Source organism: Acomys minous, assembly GCF_964271855.1.
Source record: "Acomys minous genome assembly, chromosome: 10".
NCBI classification, from domain to species: domain Eukaryota; kingdom Metazoa; phylum Chordata; class Mammalia; order Rodentia; family Muridae; genus Acomys; species Acomys minous.
The window spans coordinates 71587928-71610434 of record NC_140491.1 but is presented as its reverse complement, the minus strand read 5'-3'; the positions used below and the strand labels follow the sequence as shown (position 1 = coordinate 71610434).

The 22507-nt window shown below is 50.2% G+C and overlaps 1 protein-coding gene across 5 annotated transcripts in view; it reads left to right on the top strand.

The window, feature by feature from the left end:
- MVB12B (multivesicular body subunit 12B) overlaps positions 1 to 22507 on the top strand; it is a 163771-nt gene that overhangs the window by 51835 nt on the left and 89429 nt on the right. For all 5 annotated transcript variants that reach the window (XM_084797664.1, XM_084797663.1, XM_084797667.1 and 2 more), the window contains exons 4-6: positions 4085 to 4181; positions 10170 to 10299; positions 13118 to 13240. In XM_084797664.1, the coding sequence (XP_084653790.1) occupies positions 4085 to 4181; positions 10170 to 10299; positions 13118 to 13240 (350 nt within the window). The remainder of the gene's footprint in view (positions 1 to 4084; positions 4182 to 10169; positions 10300 to 13117; positions 13241 to 22507) is intronic.

Genomic DNA, 22507 nt, shown 5'->3' with positions numbered 1-22507 from the left:
TATCTGATTTTCCTCCTATTGTCTCTGTCTGCTGACCACTGCTTCCCGTGGAGTGCCTGTGGCCTCACTGCTGCTGGACTCTTAGGAGGAAGTCCTGAAGACTTGCTTAAGCACCTCGTCTAAGTTACTTTTTTGTTGCTATAATAAAACACTGACCAAGGCAACTTATAGAAGGAGGGAAATTTGTCTTATGGTCCTAGGGGGATAAAAATCTATCCTGGCAGGGAGGTGCAGCAGCCAGTGGCAGGCGTGGTGGTGAGAGCAGGGCCCTGAGAGCTCTCGTCCATGAAGCAGAGAGAGAACTAGAAGTGCTGCGAGCATTTTTACTCTCAAAGCCTGCCCAGCTAGGGCACACCTCCTAACCCTCCCCCAGCTGCCCCATAAACTGGGAACCGAGTGTTCACATATCTAAACCACCACAGCTGTGTGCCAGTCCTGTTACTGGCCCCACTGGATAACCATGTGTATGTGTGTGTGGAGTGGGGGGGGGGGGGGAGACTTGCTACATTTCCTCCTGAAATCTGTGAGGTATTGTTCTTCTAGGCAGAAGAGTTCCCAATGCCCTGGAGTTGGGCAGCAACAAGTCCATTGTGGTGCAGAGAAGGCACTGGACTCACTAGTTTGGGGTGGATTATAGAAAACACAATCGCTTGGCTTGAGGGCAGTGGTAGAGCACTTGCTTAGCGTGCATGGGGCCTGGGGCTGGGGCTCAGTCCCTGGAAGCACTAGGAAACCTGTTGCTCTTCATCAGTAGCTGGGGTCTGAGGGCGATGGAGATGTGAGGCTGCCAGGAGAGCAGCGAGTGAAGCCCTGCCCTGAACTGAAGCCAGGTGCACCTTTTTATTTCTAGTGGAAAGAGAATGACTGGGTTCGTTCGTGCTGGGGGCGGCTTGCTTAGCAATTCCATCCCCAGCACCAAGAAAAGGAATGAGTGTCTCCTTTATCCAAATGATAAAGTCAGGGCATTGAATTCACTTTGGGATCAAATTTTGGGATGACAGAGCCCACTTGCCAGCCCTTGAGTAAAGCAGGACCAGGCGCATCCTTACCAGTGGCGGCTGTCTATCTGTCCTGGTCTATACTTAGAGCACAGGCTTGGCAGAGTACCACTTTACAACCATATGGGAGGGTGTAGGATCTCCAGAGCAGGCCAAGTCTTAATTAGGTGATTTGAGACTCCCAACATAGGGGTTTGGGGAGCTTCCTTTGAATCCTAAATTCCTTTCCCCGAATCAGGCCATTAATACAGAAACCTGGCTTTAGAGTGACATCGCTTCCTGGGGAAGGAGTGAGATTAATTGCACTTTTCATGCCCCGTACTTTCTGCGTTACCTGTAATAATAATGTACATAGATTAGGTAGGGAGGATGTTAAACAGAAGGATTTATGAACATTTGAATATTAAGTTGGTTATCTGTGGCTACCTTAAATGCAAAGTTGTCAAAAATAATTACAGTATACTAGCAAATGCTGGCTACCAGAGACAATATAAATACCCTGAGTCAGTGTATATCGGGCGTCTGGTATGAATCATTTGCTCAGCAAGGATTGGGGATACGTTCTTCATATTTATGAGGAGGAAATGAAAGAGAGCACGAGTGGGGGAGGGGAACCAGGAAAATTAATGGTGTTGTAGCCCTGTGGTATAAAAAGGAAGGGGGGGGGCACAGAATGGCAGCTGCACGGAAGAGGGCCACACTCAGGCTGCAGGAAACTTCAACAGGGCAGCCTCCCGTTTGTATGCACGGAAGGGTTTACCAACACTTGTAGAACGGTCACACCACCAACGCTCTGATTTTATGATCAAGGCATTTTTCTCAAGAGCATGGAGGGTGAGGTTGCTAAGTGGTTGCAGTTGACTTGTACAGAGTCCAGTGTGTCAAGCGGAGGATGGTCAAGCATGATAGTGATGAATGCCCATCCATCCCTGGGGCCGCAGAACGTGCCCAGTGCAGAAGCATGATGACATGAGAGAGCAGCTGCCTCGGGGTGGGTAGGTGCCAGTAGATTAGATTGGGCTGCTCTGAAGGCAGCGGGTGCTCCTAAGGCTCCCATCTGGGCCCCGTCTCCCCGTGTAGTCAGAAGTCTACTCCACATTAGAGAGGACCCACTCCCCTCTTACTGCACCTCAGTGCATATTGTCTTCCTGAGCTATGGTAACATACACTGTGGGCAAGCACAGGGACGCAGAGAGACAAGGACAGCTGTCTGATGAAACAGCCGTGCAAGTGCTGGCCACAGGCTATACCTGCCCCTTTGGCTCCGGAGTTTCAACTTGAGGCGTGTTTTGCGTATGCACCATAACAACTAACAATTAACTTTGGGAAATTTGGTGACATGGTTTAGATTTGCCATTCGAGAGGAAGTCTGATTACCAGCACCTGACCCTGTTGAAGAGTGCCACAAGCGTTAACGTATTTAGCCAGTTATTATTGAGTCCCTACTGTGTGCCAAGAACTATGTCAGCTTGGGTGAGAAGCATGAGCAAGGATCCTTTCTGCTCCTGTTTAGTGGTGGCAGCCAGGGCCCATGGTGTATAGTTTCTGCAAAGACGCCTTTCAAGGTGGCAGGTAGACGGACGCCTCCCAATGCCTGTCTTAGTCACTGTCCTACTGCTGTGAAGAGACATCATGGTCAAGGCAACTCTTATAAAACAACGCATTTACCTGGAGGCTTGCTTACAGTTCATTATCATCATGGCAGAGAGCATGATGGCCGCACACAGGCAGGAATTGTCCTGGACCAGTAGCTGAGAGCTACATCTTGGATCCACTAGCTGAGCCAGAGATAGGCTTCTAAAACCTCAAAGGCCACCCCCTGTGACACTTTTCCAACAAGGCCACACCTCCTAATCCTTTTCAGATAGTGCCACTCCCTGATTACTAAGCATTCACATTGTGAGCCTATAGAGGCCACTCTTACTCAAATGACCACAGTGTCCAGTTATAAATTGATAGGAAGTTAGAGAGACCTTAGAGAGAGAGAGTGCCTGGCTTCTTTCAGAAAGCAGTATTTTTCCTGTGTGGATTTTGGAGATGCCTGTGCTGTAAGGATGGAGGTGGAGCCTGGGCTCCCCAAGCTCAGAGATAAAGTTGGGTCCCTTCTCTATGGGGAAGACTGGCCTGAGAGGTTCCTGGGGGAACGGAGCCTGGGCTCACCCCTTAGATGTTTGTCTAGGACTGCAGACAAAGGAAATGAGCGTGCATTCAAGCTGGGCTTTGGGGGACACAGTGCTTCTGCAAAACGGGCACACAGAGCACATTGCTGGAATCCTAACAGGAGAGATTTGGGCTGGGAACCCATTATTCTTGCCTTAACTGGCTCTGACGAGGCTGAGATGACTGCAGATGTGACTGCAGTCTCCATAGCATCCCTGCGTGCGTAAGATGTAGGGCACATTTCTTGAGAGCTGTTTCTAGAGTGTCATGGAGGCTGCAAATGCTGCAGAGAATTCTCTATTGCAGTTGTAGAATGGTACGCCACCTACCATCTTCAAAAGATGTCTTTACGGAAACTGTGCACTGTGGACCCCTCTGCCATCACTAAATAGGAGCTCTTAAGAGCCCCCTTAGCGAGTCATTTCAGAAGGCACGGGATACGGAGGTGGCTGGGCTGCCATTCTGTTAGTTTATGATTCTTGGGATTTTGTAAGATGTTTCTTGTAAGTGAAAACTGTCAGCCTGTGACTAGCAACCCCTTAGGCGTGTGATCAGTCCCCTTTCAGTTTAGAAGCAGCTATTCTCCTGCAAGCATCCCAGAACCTCCTCTATTTAAAAGGCTCGCAACGTGAATGCTTAGTCATCAGGGAGTGGCACTATTTGAAAAGGATTAAGGAGGTAGGGGTGTCCAGGGACATGCACACACCTGCCCTCTGCTGAGTGAGTAGCTTTGAGATTCCACAGGTGAAACATCCTTCCTGAGGGCACCAGTGTCCCTGGCAAATTCTGGGGCATTAGGTCCCTGCTTCTCTAACTAACTGGCTGTGGTAAAGCTGCAGCAGTCCGTGTGTTAAATATGAAGCCAGGGCTGCAAGCAGACTGAGGGGAGTAACGGTTGATGGGCTGTGTCTTTTTTTCTTCCCAAGAGCCACTTGGGGAACGTGCTGGTGGACATGAAGCTCATCGACGTCAAGGACACATTGCCTGTGGGCTTCATTCCCATCCAGGAGACGGTGGACACACGTGAGTCGACCCTTAGCATGCTTGCCTTCTCCTCCAGGTGGACGTTCAAATACTTTGTGTGTGATTCCCTCTGAAAACATTTGAGGGGACTTCCTTTGGATAGTGAAGAAGCCCTGCCACTTGCGACATCCACCTTTGTTCTCTGTGTGTCTGAAGAGCATGTGGGTCGCTGCCTGCAGTGAGCAGAGTCCTTTGTCTGAGACTGATGCCCCCAGCTGCTTGTGGTCACTCAAGACCAGAACAATAAGGCTAGGAACGGTTGGTCTGTGGTCTGCCCTCAGCCCTTGCTAAAGCCAAGGCCTGTACAAGACCCTGAAACAAAAGGGAGGAAGCGCAGACATCAAAAGATGCCCAGGGGCAGCAAGAAACAGCTCGGTGCCTGGTTTGAGGCTCACGGAGAGAACAAGAGGCATGAGCCCGAGAGATCTAAATTGGAGCCAGATGTGGTGGCTCATACCAGTAATCCCAACACCTGGGAAAAGCAGTACTCAAGGTCACCCCTTCACTGCAGAGCAGTTCTCAGGCCAGCCTGGGCTACACGAGAGCCTGCCTACTTAAGAAATAACAACAACAAAACCCATAACCCCCCCCAAAAAAAACCCCAAAATAAAAGCAAGATTTAAACTAGACCAGATGCTAAGCAGCACTGCACTGAGCTGAGCCTCAGGAAACTGTGGAAAATGGAGAAGCTGCCTCAGGGCCCTGCAATGTTAGGGGCTGAGGTCCTGGGGTGCTGGGGCTAACTAAGGTCCTGGAGTTCTGGGCCTGAGGTACTGGGGTACTTGGGGCTGAGGTACTGGGGCTGAGGTACTAGGGCGCTGGGGGCTGAGGTCTTGGAGTTCTGGGGCTGAGGTCCTGGGATGCTGGTTGTAATAGCAGGGCTGGTAAGATAGTGTCAGAAAGCCTTGAATATCTGATTTTCTTTATTTGGGTGTATATGAACTTGCTTTATTGTAATTACTCATGAGCCCACGCCACAGCAGTGAAATAGTGGATAAGAAAAGAAATCCCTTTATCTGTGGTACACTGTTCTTTGTTATTATATAATTATAATATATGCAATTTTTTCAGTTTTTGCATGGTGTAAACAATTCTGACCAGTATTTGCTTGCCATTTTCTTGTTCTCATTTCCCACTGGGCAGCTTCCATGTCCCCACCCTCACCCCCACCCCCACCCCTACCCCCACTCCTACCCCCCCCAGCCCCACCCCCACCCCAATGGCTCTTATTTCAGCACAGCAGTGGATTCCTCACTGGCAGATTCAGTTTGCTGTGCTGTGTCCCAGAAAATGTCAGGGTGCCAGCTGGTTTTAACACTCACTTTGACATCGCCTAGAATCACCTTAGAAAGGAGTTTCAGTGAGGGGTTGCCTGGGTCAGACTGGCCTCTTGTGGGAGGGTGGGGAATCCTAACTGACTGAGCCCACTGTGGGTGGCACCCTCTTCTGGGCTGTATGGGGAGGGCGGGGGGAGGCCAGATGAGTGTAAACTTGGAGGAAGCAAGGACGTATCTGATTCCCTCTGCTCTTGACTGTGGGTATGACATGACTAGCTGCTTCAGCTCCTTCCTTGACTTCCTCTCAGTGATAGACTCTGAGCCAAACAACTCTATGCTTCCTCCGGTTGATGCCTTTGGTCAGAGTGTTTTATCACAGCAGTAGATACTAGGACACTGTATCTTCATGATGTCATTTTACCTTTAGGAGACCTCTGTAGAGATGAATTGTTAGGCCTGTTTTCATATGAGAAAAACAAGGCACAGTGACAACATCTTAGCTAAGAGCAAGAACACACACATGCACATACAAACACAGACACATATGCATAGGGATGCAAATGCATTTATACTTACATACATACATGTGCATAAATAAACATGTATACATATATGCCTACACATATGCACACATGCATGCACATATACACACATGCATGCACATAATCATGTGCATAGCACACACATATATAAGCACACACATGCACACAGATACATATGAACATGTGGGCATACATACACATACATACAATGCATGCACAACATACACTTGTGTGCACATGCATATGCATGCATAAACACATACACACACATGTAATAAGCACTTTTCACATCTATATTTTATCTATCTATGTAGCATGGGTTTTTAAAATAATGGTTTATTAAGATATAATTTAAAGCTGGTGAGGTGGCACATACCTGTATTCCCAGAACTCTGAGAAGCAGAGGCAGACAGATCTTTGTGAGTTCGAGGCCAGTCTAGTCTACAAAGTGAGTCCAGGACAGCCAAGGCTACACAGAGAAACCCTGTCTCGAAAAAACAAAACAAAACAAAAGATACAATTCAAATATCATGAAATTCACGCCTTTAAAGTCCACAATCCAGTGCTTCTTAGAATATTCACACTTGTGGCCATCCATCATGGTCCTTTCATCTCCACAGCTGTCCTCAAAGCAGGCACCGATGTCCTCCCAGCCCTCACCTCCCTGCCCCCACCAGCTGCTGCTTTCTGCACAGCCCTGCCTGTTTCTGGTAATTCCTACACATAGTCTTGTGAGGCCGGGGAGATGACCCAGTGGATAAAGTGCTTGCTGCACAGAGAAAAGGACCTGAGTCTTAATCCCAAGCGGGCAACTGAAGGAAAGGCCCTGTCCACCTCTGAGTCCTCTGTTGGGACCAACCCTGGACTCTAGTCCTAGGAGTCAGTTTGGCTTGGGCTTGTAGAACTCCAAGCAGGGTCCTGACTCAGTTTACCCATTTGTCAGATGCCTTGTAATGTCGCTGGAGGCACCTGGGTCCCTTTCAAGTTTTCTCTGTGCCTCTGCTGCTTCTCTGGTTCCTTGAGGACAAGATGGCAGGACTGGTCCATCCCCGAATCATCTCAGGGTCCGTCCCGCACAGGGCCTTGCTGGCTGTATGACTTCATAAGCTCCGTTGCCAAACTGGTATCTCTCTGGTAGCAGTAGGGGCTTCATTTCCTCAGACCTACCAGCACAGGCTCCCTGCCTCTTATTTCAGTTGTTAACTTAGAGTTTGCCACTTGCTAGCAAGCAGGAGTGCTTTTGTAAATGTGTGCTTGCTAGCTTTGCCTCCTCTTCGGTGAGTTCTCTGCCTACAAATTAAAATGGCCAGGTTGATTTGTATTCATTCCTGGTCTGTTTTCCCCCTGAGGTTTTCAAAGTTTTAAATATTTTCTTGATACTCCTTTTCTGACAGCTAATTGATGTGTAGTGTCTTTCGTATGGATGTGTGGCTTAGCCCCAGGGATTCCCCATTCTGAATTCCTGTTTGTTGAGCTTATTCAGTAAGTGAGCCTTGTTGTGGGCCTGTGCAGACTGCTGGGGCCCAGGGGTTCTGATTGGGAGGCCAGTCCCCATGTTCACATCCGTTGCTGTCCAGAGGATCCTGGACACACCCCTGGACATGGGACCATTTCTCAAAGACTTCCCAGGGGACCAAGAGCCTCATGGGCAGGCCAGTGTTCTCCTGAGAGCATTTAAAGCCTTGATTTCATGAAGTCAGCCAAAAAGATGAGACTCTTGTAATTAATGTAAAATATAGCCTGTTGCAGTCCATACAGCACTTAAGCCCTGGAAGACTGTTTGTTTTAGTAAAGTGCTGTGTACTCTCCCTGTGTTCATTAGCATGACTGAACACATTTCTATTGACTATGTATAATATGTTTACTTAAAATGAGGCCTGCTTAAGCATGTGTAATGAATGAGTGGATCCGTCCTTTACCGAGCTGGCTGCAGATAGAGGCAGAGCCAAGCTGTGGCAAAGGCAGAGTACCTGCACTGCGGTTTACCTCAGGGGAGGTCTCTAGTGCATCTCCTTCAGGGCCTTAACTGAACAGGAGCTTAAAGTGTTAGGTACAGGGTTGCTTCTGCGTCCCCTTCCTCCAGGATGCCATCTGTGCCTCAAGGATGATGTTTGCCCTGTGGATTAGAGACAGTTCTATAGCTTGAAGATACCATCTAGCCTTCTGCTTCTGGGAAAGAACTCACGGGATTTGGGCACTTCAGCCTGGCTTTTAAAAAAGACACCCCCCTTTCCCCGCAACCTAAAAAGGACCCAACAGTACTACTAATTCTACAAGCCTGCAGAACTGCCCTTCTCCAACTGGCTTTTCTTCGTTGAGCACGTGCTGTGTGCCAGCACTGACCAAGAAATCATGTTACACATGGTATCTACATGACTTCCTCTGGAGTGGGCTTCCACCATTCAGGTCCCTGTATAGATGGAGAAACTGAGGCCCGGGATGTTTCAGTGACTTCTAAGGTGCCAGTGCCACCAATGACAGAGCTAGGATTCCAACCCAGATCCAACTGACAGAGCCAGGTATGGTAGCACACACCTGTAATCCCAGCGTTTGTGAGGCTGAGGCAGGAGGATGACAGATTTGAGACTCTGCCTTAAACAAAACCCACTCTAGGCAACTGAGTACTGAGAATGGAAGAAGTAGTCGTCCCCAGGGAAGAGCCTCTCCAGTCAGTAACCCATTACCAAGTGGTGGGCCTGAAATTGTGTACCTACAAGAAATGTTATACAGACTGAACACATTGCATTTATATGTGTAAGAAGAATATATATATTACAACAGTTAAAGAAAAAGAGGTCAGGGACCATGAAATTCAGAAAGCAAAAGGGGTTTGTTCTAGGAGGCCTAGAATGAGAAAGAGGAAAGGGGGAAATGATTTAAGTATATTTTAATTTCAAAAAACTGTTTAAAAAAATAAAGAAAAGAAAACCCTGCAAATCCAACTGAAAGACTTATAGACTGTTGGAAAAAGTTCAGAGCCACAGATGAGCCAATGGGCACCATCGTCAGTTGCTAGAGCACCAGCCATAGTGTACAGACTGGACACGTGACGGTGAAGAGCCACACGCTGGCATTCCTCCTGTCCCAGCCCACCTCAGAGAGTCAAACAGTTGAAGAACAACCATGTTTGAGATGGAAGGTGAACTCATCAATACAGAAGGAACGGCAGAATCCGGAGAACTGCTGTTTTGAAACCTAGAACCAAGGTGTGGCTCCTAGCTACGAGCATCCTTTAAAAAAAAATCACAGCTCGAGTACTATGCAGGAGGGTCATGACCCAAGGCCCAGGCCTGCACTGTGTGACTCAGCTCCGGGAGCCCACCACGCATGTACCGTCTTCCAGGAAGCTCTGACTTGGGCTGAAGCTAGCCGGCTGATATGCAGAACAAGTGTCTTTTTTTCCTGCCTCTCTGCACTGCAAAGCAACAGAGTTAGGAGGGGGAGTTAGAAGCCAGGAGTGCTGTGGTCCCGTTAGATTTGTAAGAGCTCTGTGGCCACGGCATCATTAGCAGAAATAAGAACAGGGGAGGCCAGAGCCAGAGAGAGAGGTGGTTACAGAGTGAAGGGGGTGGAGGAGACCTGGCGGGCCTCTGCAGCGTGCGCAGCCTCCAGATACGGATCCAGACAAAGGGCCACACCCTTGTGCAATGATGGAGAAACTTGAATCTCAGACCATGGGCGCGGTCAGGAGATCCTTATTCCTGGTAGAAATGGCAGGACCATGGCAGCCATGCGTCTTGGGGTGGAGCGGGTTGGGGCAGCATGATGTAGAGTTGAGGATTTGTTCGACATCTCCAGAGAAGGTAAAGGCCTGGGGAGAGCTGCAGCCAGTGTGCTGACCAGGAGCAGGTGCTTCTGCCCTGCAGCTCTCATCCCTTGGGGTGTGCTCGACGATTTCTGTAATACAGAGTGAGAAAGAAAAGGAGTCTTACAGTGGGTGTGGCTGTGGCCTGAGGAAGCTTCCTGAGACTATGGCAGCAGTCTTGGAGCTCCTCTTTAGCCAGCGTGTCTGGGGTCAGGCCCCAGACGCAGGGCAGGGTGACTGAGTGGTGTACTTGGGGCCTTCAGGAAAGCCAGGGGTGGAGCTTAGCCCCTCTGCCGGGTGAAAAGGTGATGCACCCCTTCTGCATCTCCATCAGACTCACAGCTCTCTGTCGTCCTTTCCTTAGAGGAGGTGGTCTTTAGGAAGAAGAGGCTATGCATTAAGTTTATTCCTCGGGATTCAACTGAAGCCGCTATTTGTGACATTCGCATCATGGGCCGGACCAAGCAGGCACCTCCCCAGTACACGTTTATTGGGTAAGTCTCAACAGTATTTTCACACCTACTGCTCCCACACTTAGAGTGGTTAGGCTCAGCCATGCTCCATGATGGACTCACCACGGACTCTGACCTCAGCCACCTCAGCTTACTCTGCACCGGCTCCATGGTGGGCCTTCTCTCCCCTGTGCCGTCATCTTTCCGGCCCCTCTGCCCACAAACCGCTGTGGGCTCGGCTCCTCACACTTCTTATCAACCTGGGGCATTTTATGGGTGCCACTGGGCAGATGTTGCATCATGAGGTGGGGGTGGGGAAGGGGTAGGGGGTGAAGGGGGTAGGGGGGAGGTGTCCCGTCCACACGGAGCAGCCGTTCTGAGGGGAGAGATGAGCAGTGAGCACGAGGATAAACAAGGTCATTCCGTACAGTGAAGGGAGTGTGGCTCTCCCATGACCTGAGGGCTACTCCAGTCAAGCTATCAGGCAGGGTCACTGAGCAGACATCTCCAAGTCAAGAGAACCAGCTCTGAAGAGAAGGCTGGCCTGTGTGGGCAGAGAGGGGGTAAGTGTGGCACATCTTGGGAAAAGAGGGCCCCCTGTGGGCATACCAGGCAGAATGCTGGGCCCAGAGGAAAATAGTGGTTACCTGGGTTTTATTCTGGACACACTGATCCTACTCAGGAGGAAACCCACATGTTACACAAGTCTACAGAACATGCCTTCTAATAGAGCGCTTGCTGGAGGCTGGGCCCACCGGGTCCTAGTCACATGTAGCCTTGGACTTGAGCAGGGCCTGGCCCCAAAGCTGTGCCATAAACTCCAAGTGCAGGCAGATCTTCATTTGGGGTCCCCACGAGCCTGAGTGACAGGAAGCCCAATCAAGAGTGGCTTCCGAGCAAGGAGGCATCTGTTGGCTGACGCAGCAGCCAGGCTTGGGCAGACAGAAGTAGGATCTCAGGATGAGAACACCTCGTTTCTTGTCCCCTTAGTCCTCTGCTAGGACCCCATCTGACACCTGTTCCTCTGGGGAGATATGACACTGCTGTCTCTTAGCCAGCCACCCTTCAGAAGTGGGAGGTCTGCCTTCCTGAGCTTCCTGTCACAGTTCTAGACCTCAGTGTCCTCAGTCTTGATTCATGTAACTACCTGGTCACTGTCGCCTGGGAAAGGTCATGCCTCATTGACCAGTTGAGCTGGAAGTAAGGACCAGTTCAGCAGAGCTCCAGGAAGAACAGTGATGGGTTGGCTGTGCCAAAATGAGCAGGGAGGTAAAAGGTCGGGAAGGCGGGGCTGGTTGGACCAAACATAGTAGATGCCTACTGTGCTCAGTTGGTAGGGACTGGGATCCCACAGCTGAGGTCCCTTCAGCCCCTTCCATGTGGACTTGAGCTGGCCATTAGCGGCTCAGTGTAGAGCCCGCGCTTAGAGTGCACCAACCTCAGCTCCATCCCCGGTACCAGAAATTGAACAAGTAAAGGGCTGTGGCTGTTCCCTTCCCACACCTGCAAATGCTGCTTCACAACCAGACTTAAAACTAGCTGTGCCAAGCAGGTTACAGGGTTAGGGGGCAGTTAGCACAACAGTCACACATCACTCCAAAGGCTTCATTGACACACACACTACAGCCAACCACTGTACTTTTAAAGCATATTTGCATCTACTGTTTACGTCTCTCATTACAGTACTATTTTTAAAGATGCAATTTTAACTGTTTTAAAAAATTCTGAAGAATTGATTTTATCAGTATTTGTCTTGATATATAAAACTAGAATCTTTCTTCCTCAATGTAATATTTTTAATTACTGAAGTACAATTTTTATTTAATCTTGGGCCCTAACATCATCTCCTAGATTTTTCTGTGTGATTTTTCAGTCAGAGAAATGAGTAGAGGATTCAGAACCAAAGTCACTTACTCCATGTGCCACATGATGAAGTCCAGTGCTTGCCCTATGGGGGACAGAAAGCTGAGACTGGAAAGGACACAGCCTCCACTGAAGCAGGCAGCCTGAGGCAGGGTGGAGGTGGGTGGGTGGGCTTGATGTCACTGTGCTGCAGTTGGGGGCACAAGGGCGGGTTTAGAACAGCCCCCAGGCTACACCCAGGCATGCAGAATAACTAGCTGATTTTTGGAAGAGATGCTGTCCCCTCAGCTTCCAGTCCCATAGACACAGTTCTGGGGGCAACAGGGAGGGCTTGTGTGTGGTAGAAGTGATCTTGTATTGTTGCCAAGGGTGAGCTTGCCTCATTCACATCATAGGTGTGCAGTGCGGGGCACGGCCACAGTGACTGTCACACCACGTAAGGTGTGTATCTAAGTTGTGAGCTGTGAGCTTCCAATTTGATGGTTTGAGGCTATTTTCCCAACTTACCTTGGAGTGAGGCCACATTCAGTGACTCCCAGCTTTGAGCAGCCAAGTCCTGACATATGAAAGTGTTGTATGGACTTAAAAATCTTTCTCATGCTTAGACATCAGGCATGTGTCTGCCAGACAGACCCTTCTCAAACTGCCTCACCCTGCCTGTGTGGAGGACTTGGAGATCAGTGAGGTGGTAAAACAGAACTTACATGCCAACAAGCAAGGCAGTGCAACCAGAGTGGGCGGGCAGGCATGCTGGTGGGGGGGGTGTGCTACCGGGGGCGGGGCTGGCCACATCACCTTGCTCATGTGGCACAGCTCACTGGTGCTAGGCTCTGGCTGCAGCACCCAAGGCGTGAGGGGAGGAGATGGGGCCCATCTTACATGGTGAATGGCCTCCCTGGGGTCGGAAGCAGCTCATAAGTGAGGTAACGTTAGCTTTGTTGCTCAGGTCGGCGCTCCGAGCTCAGCAGTGCCTTGAAGATTTTCTTTTCCTCTGCAGGGAACTGAACAGCATGGGCATCTGGTATCGCATGGGCAAAGTGCCAAGAAACCATGACTCGTCTCAACCCACCACACCCTCTCAGTCGTCAGCTGCTTCCACCCCAGCCCCAAACCTTCCCAGGTGAGGCTTTGTTGGGGACCTCACCACGCAGTGACATGGCCTTAGGTCCTGCTGAGCCACGCAGCAGTTTAGAACACACCCACTTAACATCTGCTAAAATAGTGCAAACTGTGGCTGAGGATTGCAGAAGTCTAAACTTGGGCCTTAAAAAGTCCTGGTCAGAAATCCGTGCATCCCACTGTGTAAAGGACGCGCTGTACTCTATATTGTGTATATGCTACAGACTCCTAACACAGCAGGAGTGTGGCTCAAACTTGGCTGGCTTGGTTCTCACCTTTAATCCCAGCACTCAGGAGGCAGAGGCAAGTGGATCTCTGTGAGTTCAAGGCCAGCCTGGTGGTCTACATAGCAAGTTCCAGGCCAGCCAAGGCAACATAGTGACAACCCTGTCTCAAAAAACAGACCGAATAAAACAAAACAAATTGGCCTGCCATTCAAATGAGCTTATAGGCTCACAGGTATGTGTGTGGCAGCCAGATGGCCGGGCCCAAGGGCAGAATTCCCTCTTAGCTCTGCCAGCAACTCATCGGAGACCCAGCAGGACTGGTCAGCCATCCGTGATGTTTGATCTTTCCAGAGGCTACAAACTAGAAGCCGTCCTTAGAAAGTGCTGAGCTTTCAGGAGATTACATTCATTGTGATAATAATAATTAATTCAGGGAGTCCCTGGTGATCAGCGCAGCCACTCTGCAGCTGATTTCAGAGGTGCTTGTCAGGGGAACATGTCTACAATCTGCAGAAAAGCCCATGGGGAAAGCTTCCCATGAAACGAGAAACAGGGCGTCACTGAGGAAGTTGTTTGGGAAGGACAGACAGCAATCGTGGGTTAGGTCTGAGAGACTGCAGGGGTAATCAGAAGAAGGGGGGGGGTGGTGGCAGATGGGTTTGCTGGGGGGTGAGGTGACACTGAAGAGCTCCTGGAGGAAGGGAGAATGGGTACCAAGCCAGCCTCCCTCTTTCCCATGGTGCAGCTGCCCTCAAGGGTCTGCTCTGCTCTCCGCAAGCTGTCCTTCCACGTGACCGCCCAGTCTCTGGGTAGAGGCTACCATAGTGACCGCAGGCCAAGGGACTCTGTCTTCTGGACCAGCAGGAGCAGTGTTTAAACTTGGCTAGCTCTGAGTGACAGGTCAGCGGATGAGTCTGTCTCTGCTCCGGAGTGTGGGGCTGGCACAGGCGGGTGGGCACTTCTTACTTCCTCACTTCCTGGTAGTGCTATCATGGCTCTGTCCTAGGGCATGGCTCGGGGTTACCACCACTTCTGCCAGCATCATTTCAGGTTGTCGTCTGTGCTGGGTGAAGTCAGCTTAGATTCATCTCTGGTGCTCATGCTCAGCTCAAGTTTGGATTAACTGTGGAGGCTGCAGAGCCTTTGAGGCTCAGTTGCCTTGAACAAATAGAGCCACTCCCCACAAGACATGTGCTCTGGAAGGGCCAAGAAATGGGCATCGCCTCAGGCAGGTGCAAATTTCTTTCACACAGAATGAAGCCATTCTAATTTGTTTTCAGTTGCCGTGGAAAAACATTGACCACACAGCCAGGGGAACCTGGCCACAGTCCATCACTGAAGGAAAACAGGGCAGAAACTGAAGCAGAGACTGCTTTCTCAGCCTGCTTCCTTAGAGCATCCAGGACCACCTGCCCAGGGTTACCACCACCCATGGTGAGCTGGGCCCTCCCACATCAACTATTACTAATAAGAAAAACGCCCCCCACAGACCTGCCTACAGGCCAATCTGATGGAAGCATTTTCTCAATTGAGGTTCCCTCTTTCCTTATGACTCTAGCATGTGTTGAGTTGACAAAAAAACTACCAGTGCAGGGCCTCTACTGTCCCAGAAGAAGCAGAGATAGTGCCCATCCTGAGCTTGTCTGCCACCAAGAGCCAGGTCACCCACCAGCACACCAGGCAGCACAAGAGTGCCCAGGAGCTAGTGGGGCTGGAGGGTGGCACACCCTGCAAAGTGCTTATGAGACTGATATATTTTACGACCTCGGTGCAGTTTATGGTTTACAATGGCTGCAAGGAAATTGGATCAGTTCTGTTTTACTTGCCAAATAAAACAAATGTCAAAATAGTCAGTATAAAATGTATTCTAATTTGGCTGAGTTAAGTCAGCCTGCGTTCAGGAGGATCACCTCCTGTATGCAAATGCTGCTGTGCGCCTCTCCCATCTCTCCTTTCTGGCTGGGTGTTGATTTACAGGCACTGTGCATGCCTGTGTGAGCCTCTTAAGTCATCTGGGTTTTTTTTTTCTTTTGCGGTTGTCTTGGATTTTTTTTTCCTATTCAACATCTTTGATTTAAAAAATAAAACACTAGTTATTTGAATTCTTCATTGAAGACAGGAAGGGTTGAGCGTGCTGTTTTGCTCCTCAAGATGCCAGCTCTCTGTAAGGGACTGTAAGAGAGTGACAGCTTTAAGGTAATTTGAAGACTCGGATCCCCCCTCCCCTCCCCCAACCCCATCCTCCACCGTGTGACTTTCTGTCTTCTGGCTCCCAGCTCCAGGCCCCAGAGTTAGGTCAGATTGTTACTCCACGCCTGTTCCTGTTTCATTCTCTGAGCCTGTGCTTCCCTTGTGTCTTGCACCCCTCTGGGCCGCCTGTGCATGCTGCTCTAGCCCTGAGGACCCCTTGTTGCTGCCTCTCCAGGTGACTCCCCATCCCTGAGCACTGCAGAGGTTTTCAATCACAAGCGCAGTAAGTGCTTGCTGGAAATCTGCAGAATATAGAAATAATGGAAAAACAAAGCCCGTTTCCAGCGAGCAAATTCTCATAACCTTTTGTTAGACTTCCTTCGAGCTCTTTCCCCTGTGTACTTTTATGTAGGTGACATCATCACATATATAGCAAGTTCATTATTTTCCCATGGAGCGTTAAACCGCAAACATCAGGAGCACTTCCCTGGTCTTTGTGTGGGGACACCTGATCCAAGCGCCAAGGCACAGCTGCCAGGAGAGTGGTGATGAGGTGCCCTCTACTGGCCAGCTAGGAGGTGGCAGGAGGCTTGCTGGGTGGGAGCCACAAGCAAGAGGGAGATGGGATGGATGGCAGACAAGCGGAGAGTAGTCTGGGAGTCTCAAAAGCGAAGGACATGCGCCCTGCCAGCACTTGGACTTACGCATTCCCAGCAGCTTTTTGGAGAGCTGTCATTTCCCACTTTACTTCAGACAAAAGGGGCATTTGCTGACCTTTTCACAGGTGACAGGCACCTTTGTCATCCCAGCAGCACTGCCTTCTCTTTCCCAGGAGCAGGCAGTCCCCACCTGAGCCTTCCCACTGCTGCAGAGGCATTAATGGTAAAACTTGATGTGGAGTGCCTTCCCCCTCCGCCCCACCTTCCTGCATGTGGGTCTCTGAGTAGGCAGGGTGCTCACTGGTCTTGCCCAGCTAATTGGATATTGAATTCAGTGGAGTTTGTGTCAAAAGCAGTATAAGATGGCCTGGCAGAGCAGTGCAGTGAGCCCTGGTTTCACCCACAACCTCTGCTTGGGTCTCTGGGAAAAGCCAGTTTGTCCAGGACCTGGAACCTGCAGCGAGCATCCCGTCCCCTGCACATTATCCAGAAGGATAGGGCGACCTGGGGCTGAAGACAGGTCCTAGCTCCCCACCCCTCTTCTGGGCTGGCCTCAGCTAAGTGAGCCAGCCTTGGTGGCTGGGTGGGGGTGGGGTTGGGGGTGTGGAAGGTGCTTCATGTTTTGCTCTGGGCTGCCACCTGGGGGCACAGGTACCGAGTGAAATCAAATTCAAAGTACACCCCCCACCCCCCTGCACCCTCTCACATGTGGAGTCTCACATGTGGCCCTGCTGGAATGGAGAAGTTCTACAGCTGCTTGGACTAAAGTTTGAAAAGCTCCAGGAATCCATCCACAGTTGAAAGTATGCCAGGATCCCCCAAGCAGATGGATGAATGAGTGTCCCTGTGTTGCGTGGATGTAGATCTTGCTGGGCTGCTGATTAGCAACCCATAGATGACACAGTCACTAGGAAGAGCGGGTGTGCCAGAGGCTAGGTAATGCTGTATACACAGCCGCAGCACCCATGGGAGCAGGAGGTAGAAAGCAGTGGGTACAAATAGGACCTCTCAAAGGTCACATGCTTCACAGCACTGGGCCAAATCCAGGAGACCTGGCCGTGCGCGCGGGCATGTGTGCGTGCGTGTGAAGTGATGGGCTGATCGTGAGCTTGTTGTCATGTGTCATGCACACTGCTGTGTGTGGCCAGGCTGTGTCCCTGTCACAGCTGTCAGGTTCTGTGGAGAGTCATGTAAAAGCTACTGAACTGCAGTGTTGGAAGTCTAACCTGAGAACAGATAGGCAGCTGGCCCTAGGTGTCTGAATGGTTAGCCATCAAGGAGATAGCACAAGCATTTGTGAGTGGCTGATGAGGCGGGGAAGGGCTGAGGTGGGTTGGAGTCACAAGATTTGGAGGTCACCATTTCTTCTTGTATTTTCTTTTTGAGACTGGATCTCTCTCTCTCTGTAACTCTGGAACTTATCACTAGCTTATACTAAGACCAGAGACCAGAGATCCGCCTGCCTTTGCCTCCTAAGAGTGTGTACTGCTGCACCCCAGTTCTCAACATTTCTTTTTTAAAACAAATAAATAAAACATCACAAAAGTAGATTCTGTGGCTTGAAGGAGCCACTGGGAGGTCATGAGCTACTGCTGAAGGTTGGCAGGGAAGTATCCCTCAGATGCTCATGTTGAAAGGGTGGCCTCCAGTGAGTGTTGGGGGTGAGGTGTGTGTGTGTGTGTGTGTGTGTGTGTGTGTGTGTATGTGCGCGCGCGCGCTTTATTTAGTCACATGTTTTCCTCCCCCTCACGCTGGTCTGTACCTGTGAGGCAAACCTTTCCTCTCTCGCATTGTTTATCCAGGGTATATTGTCACAGCAGCAAAAGGAGTTGGGGTCTCTCAGCCCTTCAGTGCCACTGGAGGAATCATCTCCTCATGCCTTAGTCAAGAAATGTTTCCTCTCCCTCCTCCCCTGACCAAGTTTACTTTCCAGTTGCTGTCATAAAACAGCCCAGAAAATGCAATGTAGGGGAGAGGGGATTATTTTAGCTCGTTTCCCAGGTAACAGCCTATCACTGTGAGAGGTCACAGTGGCAGGAGCTCAGGGGAGCTGGTCATATCACACCTATAGCTGGAAATGGAGAAGTGTGGCTGCCGCCGTATGCGTGTAGTCCACTTGCTTTGTCCACTTTTATACATTCCAGGGTCCCCTGCCTAGAGAATGTGCCGCCCACTTTGGACTACATCTTCTAACGTCTATTTATGTACTCAAGATAATTCCCCATGAACATGTCCACAGGCCAGTCTGATTTAGACAGTTCTTCACTGAGACTCTCCTCCTAGGTGTTTCTAGATTGTGTCAAGTGGACAAATTAGAACAAGCATTATATGCCCTCTCTAGGAAATTCAGGTCCAACAGATACTTTGCCGGGGGTAACCTTGGTTAGTGGTGTGGGGAGGGCTCAGAGTGGGCATTGGCCACTGAGACCTGGTCCAGATTCCACAGGCACAGCCCCTTCCACTCGAGTGCTGCTGGCAGTGATGGAGGCTTAGGAGGAGGAAAGCTGCCGCCACGGCTTATCCCTGAGATGAGTACAGACAGGCCCTCTAGAATGCCCAGGCCTTGTTGTTGCTGATACTATGTCTCAGATCAGTGTTGGCTTGTGTAAGCAACAGTTACTGTGTGACCTCTCCCTCCAGTGTCTGTCCAAAATAAGTGTCTAGGACCCCAGAGTGCTAGACATACTAACACAGTTCAGTTTGGTGCAGACCTTGAATGGGGCCTACCTGGAACCTGGAACACATGCACACAGTAGCTGTGTTCTGCCCTGCTCTCAGGGCTGGAGTATGACTCCCTGTGGGTACACTGTTGTCCTGAGGACAAACCATACCCAGGCCTGCCTGCCCTTCATGCACACCTCTCTCCTAGGAGAGAGAAGCACTGTCCTGCCAAAAGCCACAGAGCACATCGCACGGTTTGCCGCAGCGGGTCCCAGCATCCTCTCCTCCAGATACAGCCTGCTGGGAGCCATTCCCAGGTACCAGGCGGAGCTCGCCTCTCTGCGGCCTGGTGCTTGCTGCTTAGAGGTGTTAGGGGATCTCCCAGTGATTTGTAAGCTCCCAGAAAGTTGTCAGTCACAGTTTCCAAAGCATGTTTCTCAGTGACAGACATAATTGTACTTAACTTTTTGCATGGATATTATCAGTCTCTGACAGATACTCTGGGAAATAGGGCATTCTGATGGCAGAAGATCTGTCACATGTACTTAGCCTTCCTCTCAGGAACACCAGGATTCAGTCACAACTTTTGCATGTCGGTGTCAGGTTTTGAGAACATAGATCCTGCTGACCTCAAAAATGGTTCCATCATTCGGGTCCCAGGGCTGTCATCTAAAAGGTTAATGGCCCTTCCTGCAGGAGACAGGAAATCACACCACCTACTCTCAGTGCTGTCACATCCCTTGTCAGCCCATGAGCTATATGCCATCCTGCCTGCCCGACCCTGCTCCCTGCTGGACCGGGGCCCAGTTCTGCCGTCTCATGAAATGTTCTGCTCCACTAGCAAAGTTAGTCCTCGGTGAGCAGAAGCCTCAGGTCACTAGTGGAATTGTAGTCCGCCTGCCTCACGTCCTCCGGCTGCCCCTGTCAGTCTTCAATGACAAGATATCTTTGTCCACAGATGTATCCACTGAGGCAGGACTGGAGTGAGAGGCTCACATAGCCAAGGCCAGGGAGGCCTTGTCCTCCTCTTCCTGTGGTGGCATGTGCTTCCTGTTTTGCATGGCGGAAGATAGGTGCTGCAGGCCTTTGCCTGGCTGGTTGTACTGGAGCAGAGCAGAGGGCGGATCTGGTCAGGGTTGGGATGAAATGCTGCGGTTTGGTGTAAGGTTCATCGTTTCCTCAAGGGACGTATGCACCCTGCCTCCTGGTCAGGTTAGGAGACAAGGCTGAGAGCTGGTTCCAAGGAGAACTGCTCCTCCCTGCTGATAGTGAGCATGCTGTGGCACGCTCCTCCGTACATGCTCCTCCGTAGTGAGCCACTGGCAATTTGGGGTGAATGAGCACTCTGCCTGGATCCTGTCATGAGAGCTTGGGGCTCAACACCCCTACAGTTTGATTTTCTTCTCTTCACATGAAAGACATTTGCATTTTGTTTGTTTGTTTGTTTGTTTGTTTAACAAGATGCTTGTAAAGGTGTGGACCATGGTATAAAGCTTTTTTACTCAAGGTACACAGACCTTTGCCCTGATGTTTGAAACTATTAAGTGCCTTACACCACTCCCTAGAGAGGACCAGCAGCGGCTGCTAGAGGCCTGAGCTCCAGAGCTGGGGCAGGGGTGAGGTTGCTGGGGTTCAGCCATGGCTCACCGTGGCAGCCACTGTGAGAATGAGTGTGCACCTGTGCCAGCCTCTTTCCGACTTAAATGTTACACTGGACCCTGGCTGCTTCTGCCGATCCTGGCTACCCTCCTGGCCCAAAGAAACAGTGATCACCATCATGACATTTCTTTTGATTCAGGGAGTGGTTGGAAAGAAATATGGCTACAGATTGGTGAAGACCTCTGAGTCCCAGGTGCCTGGCATGTGGAAAATATTTTCTGAAAGAGTATGTTAATTGTGTAACATGAGCTAGTGTAGAGCCAGTAGTCAACATTACTTACCCACCCTCCTACCTGTTCTGTCTGTCCAGCTATTCAGTCTTCCAGCTGCAGGTAGTAGAGACCCATGCAACAGCGCTGGCCTGCCCGTCCCCATCTCAGGGACCCCAAAAGCAATACGCAAACAACCCAAGGACGGCTCCACGGGGCAGGCACTGCTGCCAGCCCCATTTCAAGTGGAGAAAATGGAGATGAAAGAAGTTAGGTCTCTTTCCTAGTGTTCCACAGCTGGTGTCTCAGAACCTAGATCTCAGCCCATAGGCTTTCTCCCTTCAGCTTGCAAGCTCCCCCTGTGCCCACTGCCCGTGATTGCATGGTCCCTCGTAGTTGAATTTCTTGAGCTTTCATTAAGAGTTAGGCCTCTGCTTGATTGAGAGTTAAACAGGCTCCAGACCAGTTGCTAGAGTGGGAAGTGGGTGGCAGGGACTTCCCAAGGGTCACAGGGGTTGGACTTAGCCTCCAGAGGCCCCTGGCTGGACATGAAGTCAGCAGTCTGAATTCACACTACAGGGGCCCGTGTGGCGCCATTTAGCTGTAGCTGCTGACCAAAGATAGTATAGTCCTGTCTGCGCTGGACAAAGACAGATACCCAAGGGTCCTCATGTCACCATCCCTTTGCGCAGCTCCAGGACCCTGCTTTGGCAGGGGTCCGGCCAGTATGATTTACTCTGGAGTCATGAGAGTTTTGTAAAAGCCACTTGCTCAGTACGGTGCTGGCAAACAGGGCCTTTGGCTACCTCTGAAGCCAGCCCCAGCTTAGTGTTGGTGTGAGGGTAATTTTGAAGGAGAAATTTCATTAGAATGCAGTTTGGTATTGTTAGATATGAGTGATGACTTTAGGCTGAGCAATACACTTTTAGATATTAATTTTTAATACGGCTTCTTGGGAAGTCAGGGCTTCTATTTAATGAAGAATTGACTATTAGTCAATATGGCTCCCACCTCTGAGCCACGGCGGCCGTCAGTCTCTCACACTAGGTTTTAACAAGGTGTCTGCCGCTTGCAAATTTGCTAGAACTCTGTAGCTTGTATGACACGGTGAGTGTCTTATTTCTCACAGTGACAGTGTGTGGCTTCCTCATGGAGGTTGCCCTGGAAAGCTGTGTTGTGGGTGCCAGGTCCTTCCTGTGGCCTGCTCTCCCGCGCACCCCGCCTCTCTGTGTAGCCCGCTCCTGGCTGTGGAGAAAGGCTGTCTCAGGATTATGAAAATAGTTTTTGGTGTTGTCAGGCCAGATTTATCAGCTCACTTTGGGGTTGGTTTTGTGAACCTGGCCATTTAGAGGACGATATTTACCTTTTATCAGAGTGGAAGCTGACAGTCTATTTGCAGGTAGCTCTATGGAATATTTCACCTGGTCTCTAGTGGAAATCTGGCCGTCAGACAAAGTAAAAATGAGCATTGCAGCAGCACTCTTTCCCGGGGTCTCACCTCCCTCCCTGCTAGACTGCTCTGTTTCAACACAGGGTTTCAATTATTAATTTGGATATTTAATAAAAATCCTTTGCCTTCAGTAACTTTCAGGAAACCTTCTGCGTTTATTTAGGTTGTGTTTTTGCCCATGGGTTAGGTAAGTTTTAGCTCAGGTATCCTTCC